The sequence below is a fragment of the Zingiber officinale genome, chromosome 6B (genome assembly GCF_018446385.1).
Source record: "Zingiber officinale cultivar Zhangliang chromosome 6B, Zo_v1.1, whole genome shotgun sequence".
In the NCBI taxonomy this organism is placed as follows: Eukaryota; Viridiplantae; Streptophyta; class Magnoliopsida; order Zingiberales; family Zingiberaceae; genus Zingiber; species Zingiber officinale.
Genome location: NC_055996.1, coordinates 46,691,792 through 46,705,737, shown reverse-complemented (window position 1 = coordinate 46,705,737; position 13,946 = coordinate 46,691,792). Strand labels below are relative to the sequence as shown.

At 38.5% G+C, this 13,946-nt stretch overlaps 1 protein-coding gene across 1 annotated transcript; it reads right to left on the bottom strand.

The window, feature by feature from the left end:
* Positions 1 to 9,426: 9,426 nt before the first annotated feature.
* Positions 9,427 to 13,152, bottom strand: LOC121990125. Its single transcript, XM_042544344.1, has 9 exons — positions 12,954 to 13,152; positions 12,375 to 12,451; positions 11,904 to 12,132; positions 11,576 to 11,724; positions 11,456 to 11,501; positions 11,289 to 11,380; positions 11,053 to 11,149; positions 9,883 to 9,939; positions 9,427 to 9,736 (listed from the first exon to the last, which is right to left on the bottom strand). Exons 1-9 carry the CDS (start codon positions 13,128 to 13,130, stop codon positions 9,569 to 9,571), a joined length of 1,092 nt encoding a protein of 363 aa, XP_042400278.1. The 5' UTR covers positions 13,131 to 13,152; the 3' UTR covers positions 9,427 to 9,568.
* Between the last annotated feature and the right edge of the window lie 794 nt (positions 13,153 to 13,946).

Below are 13,946 nucleotides of genomic sequence, written 5' to 3'. Positions count from 1 at the left end.
ACCTTGTGTCAACACCGGATTGGTCCTTCTCCTCTTGGACCAAAGAGCCCTTCTCCTTGGGCTCCTCCACTCCTTGGAGTTGTGTAGGGTTCTCATGATGGGCAATGATCTTTTTCTAAAGATCAATGCACTTGTATATTCACCTATACTCACAATGACATTAGAAGGTAATAAATTTAACAATATATTTGTTACCTCCTTATTGGCCTCCTCTAGCTCCTTTTGTTCCTCGGTCCAATATCGAGCTTTGAGGCGTTTACCCTTCTTATCCGTTGGAGCTTCAAATGGGTCCTCCAAGACCACCCATTGGTTCCACTCCATTTGGAACTAAGTCTCCAATCTTGTCCTCCAAAAATTGAAGTCTTCTTTATCATATGGAGGTGGGATTTTGATATCCCATCCAAGTGGACCTCCCAAGTCCATCTCCTTCCTCTAGCTTCTTGCTCTCTTGGCGGTTAGTCCGTAGAAGAGCGATCTCGCTCTGATACCAATTGTTATGGCCGATGTGCCCGCTAGAGGGGGGGTGAATAGCGTTTCATCGCTTCGTCGGTTGCTTCGTCTTGATAATGTGCAGCGGAAATAAACACAAGACACACACAACGCTAACACTACAGATTTACTTGGTATCCACCTCAAGAAGATGTGACTAATCCAAGGATCCACACGACACGCTCACTCCACTAATGAAAACCTCCTTCTTGGTTGCAGCCAGAGGCGGAGAAGCCTCGTACAGTACTCACACACAAACATAAACAACAACACAAGAAGAAGAAACAAAAAATACAATGTATTACACCCTTCTTCTCGCTTACTTGTGCTTATCGTCGCCTCTTGAACCTTGGAGAAACTCCCTAAGTGCCTTCAAGAACTGGCGTGAGTAGATGGGAGAAAGCTCCTGAAGATCGCCCAAAGTCGCAGGAAGAAGAACGCAAAGTTCTGCAGAGAAAACGCTCCGCCAAGGCTTTAAACAGTGCTCCTAATCGATCCAATTCATCCCCAATTGATTGCCACGTCAACACCGCTCGATCCCAGCCATCCATCGCTCGTTTTCTGCCCAACGGTCACTTCCCAATCGATCGACCGATCGATTAGGATCATCTGAATCGATTGGCCGATCGATTCAGAACCATTCTTGGCTCTCACGTCCGCGCGAGAGCTTTTTCTCCCCAATCGATCGAGCGATCGATTGGTAGCTCCCAATCGATCGGCCGATCGATTGGGATGGCTAATGTGCTCGCGAGTAATGCTCCCAATCGATCGACCGATCGATTGGAGCCATCCCACACTCGAGCACACTCCAATCGATCGACCGATCGATTGGAGCTTGGTTCAATAGATCGCCCGATCGATTGAACAACCTGGACTTGACTCAAACTCAAGTCCAAAGTCTCCAACCCAACTCCCGGTCAACCGTGACCTATTGGGTCTCCATGCCTAGCATTTGGCCACATCCGACCAACCTCGAACTAGCCTTCTAGCCTCCTCCATCAGCTTTGCGTCCCTCGGATATCTCCCATCCTTCATGTCTTGCCTTCAGGAGCTTCCTTCGGCCTTATCCTAGTTATCGGATTATATGCCACACTCGATCAACCTCGAACTAGCCTTCTAGCATCCTCCATCAGCCTTGCGTCTCTCGGATATCTACCCATCCTTCACGCCTTACCTTCAGGAGCTTCCTTCAGCCTGATCCTAGTTATCAAGTTTTCCTTGCCAAATCACACTAGGACTTACCTTGCCAAGACCACATGCTTGGACTTACAACCTTTGTCAAGATCATACTTGGACTTTCCAAATGTCTGGCTCCTCACCAGGACTTTCCTTTTGCCAAGATCACACTTGGACTTTCTAGTTGCCTGGCTCTTCACCATGACTTTCCCTTTGCCTAGCCATATTAGGACTTTCCAATTACCTGATCTCACTTATCAGGACTTTCACCACCAAGTCTGGTCAACACTGACCTACTTGGATTTTCACTCTTGTCAACCTTCCTGTTGGACTTACCTTTGCCTAATCTCTAATTAGGACTTTCCCAGTCAAGTCTCCTGTCAACCTTGACCTACTTGACTTCTCTCTTGCGTAACCTCCAATTAGGACTTTCCCATTTCCTAAACTCCAGTTAGGACTTACCCGGTCAAGTCTCCAATCAACATTGACCCACTTGACTTGTCTTCTCATCAACCTGGTCAATCCCTTGACCATTTTCACAATCGGACGATTACTCCAGCAATCTCCATATATTGCCAACCGGGCGATTGCCCTAGCAATCTCCATATATTGTCAAACATCAAAACTCAAATCCCGACTCAAGCTCGACTCAACTCAAGCTTAGTCAAACTGGTCAAACTTGACTTAGGGAAATTGCCCCAACACAAATTTTAGAAAACCCTTCAATAAAGATGTATAGGCCATCGGTACCATTTCCCCTCAACAGTTGATGCAATCAAGTCTAGATAATAAATTTAAACCTCCGCCCTCTACTAAAAAAGAATCTATGGGAAAGAAAGATGAATTCTTCCCAATACCTCCACTAAGGACTTGTGTACCATCAATTCCTTTTTCACAAAGGCTAGTGGATGCCAAGTACTATGAAGATTTTGGTAAATACTATGATAATGATGTTGTTGAATGCAATTTTCTTGATGTACTTAATGATGAAGATTTTTCTGATGATGATTAGAAGCTTGCAAAATTTTCAATTTGCCTCTTAGGGTTAAAGGTTGTTATAGTTTTATAGAATTTTCTGATGATGATTGTATTGAGGATGATTAGTTAAAGTTTGACAATGAAGTTGTTGATTCTCCTACTAATTATATTAATGTTGGTGTTCTCTTTAATACTTGTGATGCCATTGATTTTATTGAAGTGTAGGGACTTGTATTGTGGAAGCAATACCTCAAGAATCATTTCCTTTGATTACACAACCATTTGACACTATATAAGTTGCAAGAGTTGAACATGATGTGGATAAATGTATATGGACCTTGGTAGGAATGGCAAAGTCCCAAGAATCACAACTTCTAGAGACACTACCACTTGAGCTAGAGCTAGAACCCTTACTTGATCATGAGGAAGTCATGTTCTCTTGTTTAGAACCCCCACTTAATCTTGTTGAAGATGAACCCTTACTTTTGTTTGTACCCCAAGGTAATTTTGATGTGATCAACCAAGTCAGGTTAGATCCTATTGGTATTTAACCCTTGTGTCTAAGTGTGTAGAAACTTAAGAGCATAGGAAGTTGAGCAAAAGATGTAGCTAGTGAGAAGGATGGCACGGATGAGAGTCGATGGGCTCGGTGGGTTTGAGGGATGAGGTGTTGTGGAAGAGTACGCGGTCGGACGAGAAGGAGGCGCGCGACGTTTCCGAGGGACGAGAAGCCGGAGCGGAAGACTGCTCGAAGGTCGAAAAATAAGTTTGGGTGAGCCCTATTCCAAATGGCTGAGATTACCCAAGCGAGCAGAGTTGGAGTGGAAGAGCCGAGATTAAAAAGTCAATAAAATGTTAACTTTTTAGGTCAGGGCGTCCAGAACCCTTCCGGGCGCTTGGAGTAGAATTTTATCCGGAATGCGACGTGACGCGTTACATTGCGATGGGGATAAAAGTTTATCCCCCCCAGACGACTGAAACCCTTCCAGATACCCTGACCAGGGTTATAAATACAGTCCTGGTCCCAGAAGGTGAATACAACACTTGTAATTGATTTTATTTGAGTTTAGCTTTGCATTTTGAGTGCTTTATCTACTATAAGAGGCTTCTCTGCCTGAAGAAGACATTAGTGAGCTTTTCATCTTCCTTGGCTTAACAACCTACCCGGTTGTAACCAAGTAAACCTTTTGTACCTCTTCCTTTCTCTATTTAGTCTCTTATTTCTTTTATACAAGTGTTGGTTCTTATAAAGATATAAAGTTCGAGGAAGGTTTGTTTTCCTTTGTAGGGTTATTCACCTCCCTTCTAGCTAGCCACCAAGGGTTCTACAATTGGTATTAGAGCAGGTTCGCTTCAGGAGGACTAATCGCCGAATGAAGCACACGAGATGGCCGAACCGGGCATGTACCCACCGAAATTCAAGGGGGAATTCACGAGCTGGAAGAAAAAAACTAGAGGTATTCTTTAAGATATATTTTGATTTACTTTTAATAATGAAATTGGATTTTGTAGCGCCTAAGGATAAAGAAGAATACCAATGGATGAAGAGGAGTAAGCTGATTTTGTAGCAAACGGCAAAGTAAAGTTTCACCTGCTTAGCATTTTACCACTTCAAGAAGTCAACCGGATCAGAGCCTACGAGTCATCCCAGGAGCTCTGGGAGAAATTCCTAGAACTACACGAAGGGAACTCAGAGGCAAAACTAGCGAGACATAATGTGCTCAGGAACCAGATCAGTAACATCAAGTTAGAAGAAGGTGAAACTGTTGCACACTTTCACTCAAGAATAAAAGAAGTCATCACTGGACTCACGAATCTTGGAGAAAATGTAAGCAACCAAGATTCGCTAAGGTACGCACTTACCACATTTCCTAGGACTACTGAATAGGTATCGTTAGTAGATGCTTATTATATATCTAAGGATTTAGAATTAAGTACGTTATAAGAATTATTTTTAATATTTGAAGTCCATGAAATAAGATGTGCAGATTTGGAGAAGGAGCCAAGGCACAACGTTGCCTTAAAGGCAAAAATGGACGAACGAGACTCTGAATCTTCTCTCGACGATGACGAAACTACACTCATGGTAAGAAAATTTAAAAAATTATTTAAAACTAATAAATTTAATCAAGTGCAGGGTAATAGAAGGAAAAGAAAGATAAGATACTACCACTGCAATGAAGAAGGACACATGAAAGACAACTGTTGGTGCAGCGGGGCTTACAAGAGGGGGGTGAATTGCTTGCAAAATGAAAGTATACCCTCCTCGGATTTTCATCTCAAAATAAATAGCAACAATTAAAGTAAAGGCAGAATTAAAATAAGAGACAAGAAATTAACTTGGTTATAACCAAGACGGTTGTTAATCCAAGGCGGTTGAACAGCTCCACTAGAATGTCTCCTTCACTATAGGCAGAGAAGCCTTTTTACACACTAAATGAGTTCACAAGTTGCTAAGACTTGAATGCTTGATTGAATTATCATTTCCTAGCTCCAAGGGCCTTTAAATAGCTCCTGAAAATTCTATGTCGAAGGTCCAAGGCGCCTTTAACAAAGGTCCAAGGTGCTTCTAACCAAGTCAAGTGGATAAAACTCTATCCGCGCTCAAACGGTCGAGTTGACCAACTTGGAGGCGCCTCAAGCAGTGTTGAAGGCGCCTCCATTGTTGAAGGCGCCTTCAACACTTGTTGGAGGCGCCTCTAAGGTTGAGGACAGAGCAGGCATCTCCATTGCTTATTTTTTTATTATTTTTTCTCAAAATTCGTGAAATACCCTTATTTTATTTATCCCCCGCACTACTAATCCAAGACTAATTCTTGGGACAAGTTTCTATATTTGTTTGTGTACAAGATCTTTTTTCTAAATGACCCACCAAGAAGGCTATAACACCGCTCGACCATCACTATTCTTTGGAGAAGATTTCGAAGGGCCGAATGGAGTACTATCTGAAGACCGAGGTAGAAATGTAGATAATCATCCAAACCGACGTTGTGCTTCCACTCGACGACGCTGGAAAAATAGTATCATGTGTAAACTGGGACACCAATCTAATGAAGAAAATTGAGGTTGATGCTAAGGCAACTCAAGCCCTACAATGCGGCTTAACAAAAGAAGACCTGAACAGAATCGACCCATTTTCAAGTGCGAAAGAATTATGAGAGAAGTTGATCGAACTGCACGAGGGAACTTCAGACACCATGGTAAGTAAGCATGACTTGATATTAAATAAACTGTCTAACATAAAAATGAAGGAAGGTGAATTGGCAAGCCAACTTCACACACAGATTTAAGATCTGCTCAACGACCGCCACACAATCAGTCAGAAGATGAAAAATCGCAATGTCATCAGGTATGCACTCAACGCCTTTCCAAGGAATACGTTGTCGGCATCCATGGTAGATGCTTACAAAGTTTCCAAGGACATTTCCTTAATAAAATTAGATGAATTATTTTCTGAATTCGAGCTTCACGAACAAACTAATACTACTCGGGTCGAGAAAAGTATTGCTTTGATTACTGGAACAAGCAAAACACGAGAATCAAAAACCAAACGCTGGATCGCACTCGAGTCCGAAGATGAGTCGGACTTAGAAGAAAACAAAATCACCACCGAACTAGTCAAACTAGTTCGAAAAATACTTAAGAAGAAGAAGGTGACTCAATTGAACATGAAGGACAAGTCTGGAGTTACCTGCTACGGCTGAAACAAGAAGGGACACTACAAGCCTGAATGTCCAAACCAGAAACAAGGTAAAAGGAAGATATTGAAGGCAACATGGTCCGAGTCATCGGAAGAGTCGGATGAAGAAGAACACGAGCAAGCAAGCTTCGTTGCTCTACTAGCACAAGCATACATTGTCGAAACCGAGTCCGAGTCTGAAATCGGAGCGGAATCAGAAACTAAGTTCGAAAGAAGCCACGGATCCGTATCCGTTTCTAAATGGCCTAACCCCACTATAAGTTCTCTGTTCGCTAGTACTCAAATAAATGAATTACGAAATTTAATTGAATACTTGTTAAGAAAATTGGCTAAATCCAATCTCCGGGTTAAGTCACTCTAAAAGGAGGTAACAGTTCTTAAGGAAGTGACTAACTCGAGTTCTTTGATTGAGCAAATTCAAGGAACCTCAACTCAAGTCCAACAACTTGAGGAAGAGAATTCCGATTTGAAAAGCCAAGTCAAGGAAATTAAGGATACGTTAGAATGGTTTGCCTTGGGTTCTAAGAATCTTGATCTGATTCTTGAAAAACAAAGAGTTATATACAATCGATCCGGACTTGCGTATAAGGTGAAATAGAAATATAAATCATATTTATCTCTTGTTAATCGTGCCAATAGAAGAATAGTCCAAGCATGGGTCCCCAAGTCTAACTTGATTAATCAAGTTGGACTTGGTCAATATTGGATCCCCAAGGATCAAATCCATTACCTTGATAGATCCTATCGAGGCTATGATCCAGGAGAGCCAATAGAAAGACTATTTTTATTATTAAATAAATTTGTTTGATGTTTGCTTTACTTCTTTTATTATACATGCTTAGACTAGGCTAGATAATGACCTAAGCTTGATTTACACTTGACTAATTAAATCTAGAATTTTCAAAAAGGAAATTAAATATTTAATTTCTTTGAAAGACTTTTTCTATAAGTGGTGGATAATCTTATACCCAAGAAAGCCTAGTGCCTCGCCACAGTTTGGAAGTCAATCATCGAAATAAATATTTAATTGATTAACTGTTAAATCTTAATATAACTCAAATGTAAATCAATCCTTGATAATAACATGATTATCACAATCAAGCAGCATGACTATCACAAGCAAGCAGTGACTTTGAAGGGATTCAAACAGACAAGAACAGTGTGTTGTACACCTTTGAAATGATAAATCTTGGTCCACTTCACTACTTTTAGGTATAGAAATTGCATACAACTTCTCTCTCAAGCTAAGCATGATTTTGTGCTTTGCCTAGAGCAAATATTTATGAAGATAAAAATCTCATATATGCCCTTAGGATCAATGTAAAATTATACCCTGTTGATGATACACTTCTTTATCCTTTTCAATAAGAATTTTTCCTCCAAATGAAGTGCGCAATCAAAGGTGCTGGACTTCTTGGCCGTCCGTAGTGAGCGCTTCCTGATTTACCCTGATGACCAGTGGAAAAATTTCGTGGGATAGGGCCGGTCACCCCCAAAGCTAGCCAATAAAGTTAATTAGGTTTATCATTTTTTTTTTAATGTAGAGAATTGGTATAAGGTATCACTTACTAGCCAAATATCAATTATGTCGTACTTTGTTATAAGTCAATCATGTATGCATCCCCTCTACTCACTGTGCAACTATATTTTCTCATTCTTCAATATCTAAGAGGGATTATACACTAAGGATTGCAGTACGTAACTTCTTCCTTTACTTGCTAGGACACTCGAACTCATATTGAGCAAGTGATATTAATGGCCATAACTCCACCAATTGTCCGAGGGTCCTCTTTCATTTCTTGGAAAAACAAGGAACAATTTATTATATCTAGATCTAATGATGAAGTTGAATATTGTGCATTAGCTCATACCTCAACTAAAGTTATTTTTCATCAACTACGGGTAAACATAGGAGTTAAACTTTTCTCAATCGACTCCTATACAATGTAATAACTAAAGTGAATCTCAAATTTCTTGCAACAATGAATTTACTGATGACCAAAGGAATAGGAAATAATGATCATTTTATTCAACCAAGACTCGCAAAAAGAAGTGATTTCTTTATCTTTGGTACAAATTGTCTATGCATTATGTTCAATTCTATGCTTATCATTTGTTGCGACTCCTACTCCCCACGTCCGAGCTGCTCCTATGCTTGCACATCAACATGACCCCTGCAACATTTAAGTCAGTGCAAGGTTGAGAAGAGATGAAATGGAAGAAGAAGAGTAAAGTCAAGGTTTGATATGACCCTCCAATGTTTAAGTCAACGTATAGCTGAGAAGAGATGAAATGGAAGAACAGTAAAGTCAAAGTTTGATATGCTCCCAAATCCTAACGGACTAGCAAGTCTCGAGTCTTGAGTCTATGGATTGTTAGTAGCTTGTGAATTTGGCCCCAATACCATTTTCAACTAAATGAGGTAATTGTACTCCATATGGGCCGAATCTACTAGGCTAGAAGGGGAGCAAAGTCCCCTAGTATCACCGTAGTTATTGATATTCATTTTCAATTTTATGGATATTATTTTCTTATTTTGTTTGTTTTTTAATTGGTACTAGATATCCAACTCACACTGACTAATCCTAGAGATGATCGATCGACCCCACATAAGTTTTCCACTTGCCACTAGTATAAATTGAAAAGCATTTGCAACGGCCCAACATTTTTAAGTCAATCGTCTATTAAAGGAAAATTATCCATTAATTCGCCCAAGATGAGACTCAATCCTTAGATGTCTTGGAAACTGAGAAGACACCCTACCGTATACCGTTACCCTGGAAGCTATTTTCTTATTTTGTTGATGTCATGTATAGAGGATTCACGTCTTAATTTGAGGATGCACCATTGTATATATATGAATTGGTTCATTGAGGATAATATACAACAATTTAACTAAAGTTCACAATACAAGACTCTTTTCCTCCCACTTCTTCCTTTCTTGCTCTTTGTTCCTTCGGAATAACTAATGACTCTTACTCTTTCCCTTCTCCTTTTCTTATCTCCTTCCTCTTTTCTTCTCTTCTATCAAAGTAAACATAGCCTTTGGTTTGGCATAAGTATTTTTGCAATAATGAACCCAATGATAACTGCAAATGCCCCCAAATTTAGGGGTCCAAAAGCCTATATATATAAAATTTAGAAAAACCAAAACAATTTACATCCCTAAATAATATAAAAGTACTATGAACTCTTCAACTTAAAAGAGCTTTATTGTGCCTTTCACTAAACTTGAGCCTCAACATGCTGACTCGTATTTGTTGAAAAAGAACTCTTGATGTTTGACCTTTGCAGTGCTGCCGCAGGGTGTTTGCTGGGGGATCGTGGATTTTGCACTATAACCGGCAAGGGATTGAAGGATTTTCCTTTACTGGAACAAGGAGTTGAAGTTGGCTGTAGAAATAAGGGAGTTATTTGCATTACTTGGTACGACCAATAAATGCTTGGGACCATTGAAAAAATTATTACTTCGGAGGAAGTATACAAAAGAGTTGACAAGTATAAAGAAGATACAAGAGTTAGTAATCCGTCTCACTCACCACACCAACATGCCATTCTTGAGATACCAAATTGTTGAAATCAGAAGCATCCATTTCCTGCAACGTTTCAGTTGATGTAAAGAAATAGCCTTGATGAATTCCAATCTATAAAGTATAGAAAAATGAGAAATTTCATGCTAAGAACAATGATCTGAACACTGGAAGAATCAGAAATAATCTTCTGCTCACTTTTTGCGTAGCACAGCTAGGAAATCGTGTTATTGACCAATTATACTTGTATATTTTTCAAAGGTGCATTATGAAGACTTCCCAAAGGTTAGTTAACCTAGTACTATTCTTGCTCAAGTAAATGTTAGTTAGGCATTCTGACAGTACTAGTGGATGCATACAGGATGACACTTCTTGTATATCATTTCTATTTTAGCTATTGAACCTACAGATCGCCCTATTCCTTGTTTCTTAGTTCCCAGACATTTTCTCGCGATAAGTTGTACAAGTAATTTTGATTATGATGATTATAGGCCATTAAAAGCACTAAAGAAACCAAAGATCTAATCCAGAAAAATCAAATGTTTGAAGTAATCCTTCTATTTCACAATTCCAGTTAATATCAGAATCTAGAAATTCTATATTCCCTATGAATGAGCTTTGTGGCATGTGGAGGTACTAGTACGGAAACCACAGGATCAATGTTTAAAATCAAGAAAAATTCCTAGTTTCATCACTTTTGTAAAAAATTAAAAACACAAAGTAAAACAGACTGAAAAATTGACAGAATGATCCAATATTGAGTTTTTACTAAACTTGTAAAAAAGGAAAATCATGCCCTTTCCACTATTTCTGTGTTGCACTATGGAAAACTAATAATAGAAGGTTTTATTCTATTCCAAAATATAAGCTACAGACAAATCTTTTCTTGTTATCAATCTGAATCCCTATATACATATTACTGAGGTTTACCATGGTCAAGTTTAATAAACATGACAGGTAGTTATGATCTTCAGCGAAGGATGCAATGCAAATGCAATTAGAAAAGGTCATTATTGGGTATGCAATGAAAATCATAATTTAATTGAAAAGAGATCTGCGTGATGAAACATACTAAAGGATACTACAATAAGTACATACACTGACTAAGGATTACTACGATAAGAACAGATACTCATAAACCAATAACAAGACTATGTGTGTTCTAGAAGTGGAACTTACTATGCTATATACAGGAGGCACTCTCATCTCCCATTTACACTTCAAGGTAGGCATAACAGAAAAATGAGGCGACACTTCTTGCGTCCTAAAAGTCCACCTGAAAAATGAGCAAAATCCTAAATAATTCTGATAAATATAAGAATATAACTTCCACTGCCAACTTGTTACTTATATACATGAGAAAAAAAAAATCTAATTAGGTTTGGATTAGACACAGGTTTCTTCAAATAACCTACCCAATGTACAGGAAGATGCAACACTGAGCCCATTCCCGTACTAGCAAACGGAACCAATAGTTGTCCAACGTCTCATCGACATTCAAATAAATCTAAAATTAAGCGATGTATTGTTGGTCAAAAGTCCAAAAAAATTGTGATAAAAAAAATCATTTCAACTTGCTTACCATAACTTCTACCAATGCTACAAATTGCATTGCAGCTTGAAATTTCCTGGCGGAAATAGATGAAATGAATGAAATGGTAGTAAAGAAAATCAAATATATGCCTAGAGGTGTAAGATGTACTTGAACATTATGAACTTTGTATGCAAAGCATTGTGCATTGTATCTTCATCCTCTGTATAATTCAGTTGTTCGTGCAAGACTATGATATTCTGGGAGATATGATGGAAGATCATGTAGAATGACAAGGAATAATTCAGCAGAAGGAATACCTGCATTGGTTTTAGCTTTAGGGAAAAAATTTATAGATATTTAAAACAACAAAAATATGAAAATGAAGTATCATAAAAGATCTGTCATAGAAAATTTATGGACGATATTACCATTCTTTAAGCATATACTATTTAATTCCTTTTTTGCAGAAGCTGCGAGAGAAACAAAGAGACTTAACTGTAAAATAAGGCACAGCAGCCTTGTAACCAACAAGGGTGAGATAGAGGATGCAGCCCAAAGCAGCAGTTTTACGTCGTTCATGTACTGAAAGCCGCTCATAGATGATGCAATAACCATGAGAAATGAGCATAAATGATACAAAAGAGGCTGTTTGAAAGAGTATTCCAGTTACATACACCCCAAATGACATCCACAATGAGCATATCTGAAGGTTTATGCAAGAATACCTGCCAAAAATACCCAAATATCAATTCTTACTCTAAGATGCTGGTTCACAATGATACAAATTCATAAGCTTTTTTAATCTTGGAGTTGTTTCAATGTTCACAATTCTAATAGAGTGAGTGGGCAGTATTTTAAAAGATATTTACAACCTAGAAACAGGGTGCCCACCCATCACGCAGGTGAAAAGGAGGTATTGAAACATGAATGGAACCGTCCAAGATAAACTCTTGCCTCTGGAACTCACCAAAATGAAAATGAAAGCGCCAGCTGCAAAGATTTTATAACAGGAACAGAAGCCAACATCCACTGCAGATGGTTTGTCTGCTCTAATACACGCCAGAATAAATTAGAATTTCAGGGAAGGCATCTATAATCTAAGAGAGAGAAATTAGCTAATCATATGTTTATACAATTGACAATTGCAAATCACTCAAACATAATCACCCGATTAACACTAAAAGAATTAGTTTTTTCAAGAATAAAAAAACATGAAGCTGCTGAAAGCAAACTATTCGCTCACAAAGGACTGGAATTCAAATGCCTAGTAAAATAGGACCTAATTTGTTCTATGAGGAAAAAAAACAAATCTTTGACAGCTCTGCATCTTATATTACAAAATAAATCACAAAAAAAAATCAGAATAAAACCTCCTCCACGGCCGATTCATAAGCAAAACAAGCTAATGCAACAACCGAGAGGCCACACGAGAAGAACATAGCGGGCAAAATGATGCCTCGAAATCATCACAGATATTGAAAGAAACAGACGACGAACTGAAGGCAAAAGCCCTCGAGGCTAAAACGGTAGCAGAATCGCAGCGGACCTGGAAAAACTTGTTCCTCCAGGTGTTGAAGGTCCAGGTGAAGGTGGAGACGGCCCAAATCGACAGAAACACGAGGTAGATCGAAGGCAGTGGCCTGTAGGAATCATCCAAGGCCGACGATCCGAACAGGAAGGGATTAGGCGGAGGCAAAGGAAGCAGAGCATCTCCCATTCCCATCGATCGGATTTTCGCTTTTCGATTCGGAGAAGGGCCGCGACACAAAGGCATTATAAATAGGCGCGGGACTTTTACATATCTCCGAAACGATATATCGGCGCTCAATGTAGCAAGCAGACTTGAGTGGGTGCGTATATTATATTATATTATATGACTCGATCGCAGTGGAGTGGCTAAATCACACCTTTCTGTACAAATTTAAAAATATTTCCTGTGGGTAACGCTCCTCAAATCGATTACCAAATCATGTATATCGCTGTATTTAATTTTTATCTAAATAATAATTGTTACATTAGCGTGGATAAAAAAATATTGGATATAGCAAATATATTAGAAATGAGACGGTTGCAACGTGATATTCTTCTTCTTAATTCATCATAGCTTATGTATATTTAGATATTGATCTTTAAAATATTTATTTCTAGAAGAAGGAAGAAAAAGAGGAGAAAAGATATCAAACTAAAAATATATGAAAAAAATATAATATTTTTATTTTTATTTAATAGTCCTCTCTCATAATTTGTTTTTATGTCTAAATTTTACTTATTAATTATGGAGGTAGATGATCTTTTTCTTAATTCGTAAATTCAAAATACAACTTATAGACTTCGATGTCAAAAAATTATTATTATTATTATTATTATTATTATTATTATTATTATTATTATTCATTAAGGTAGAGTGATTTATTGTGAAAGTGAGATATATATAAGTCGGCATGCAGGTAGTTAATTAATTAATTGGGTTGTGTATTCTGCAATGGTCATGAAGCTGCCTACTGACTCCAATCTAACATGAGACTTTGAATGGAACAGT

Bases quoted from the DNA above. Each gene is read 5' to 3' on its own strand.
- LOC121990125 (XM_042544344.1), bottom strand. From the start codon at position 13,130: ATGGGAATGGGAGATGCTCTGCTTCCTTTGCCTCCGCCTAATCCCTTC. The intron at 12,452-12,953 runs GTCCGCTGCGAT...GTATTAGAGCAG, and splicing joins GGAGGAACAAGTTTTTCCAG to ACAAACCATCTGCAGTGGAT. The intron at 9,940-11,052 runs GTAAGTTCCACT...GAAACGTTGCAG, and splicing joins TGCCTCCTGTATATAGCATA to GAAATGGATGCTTCTGATTT.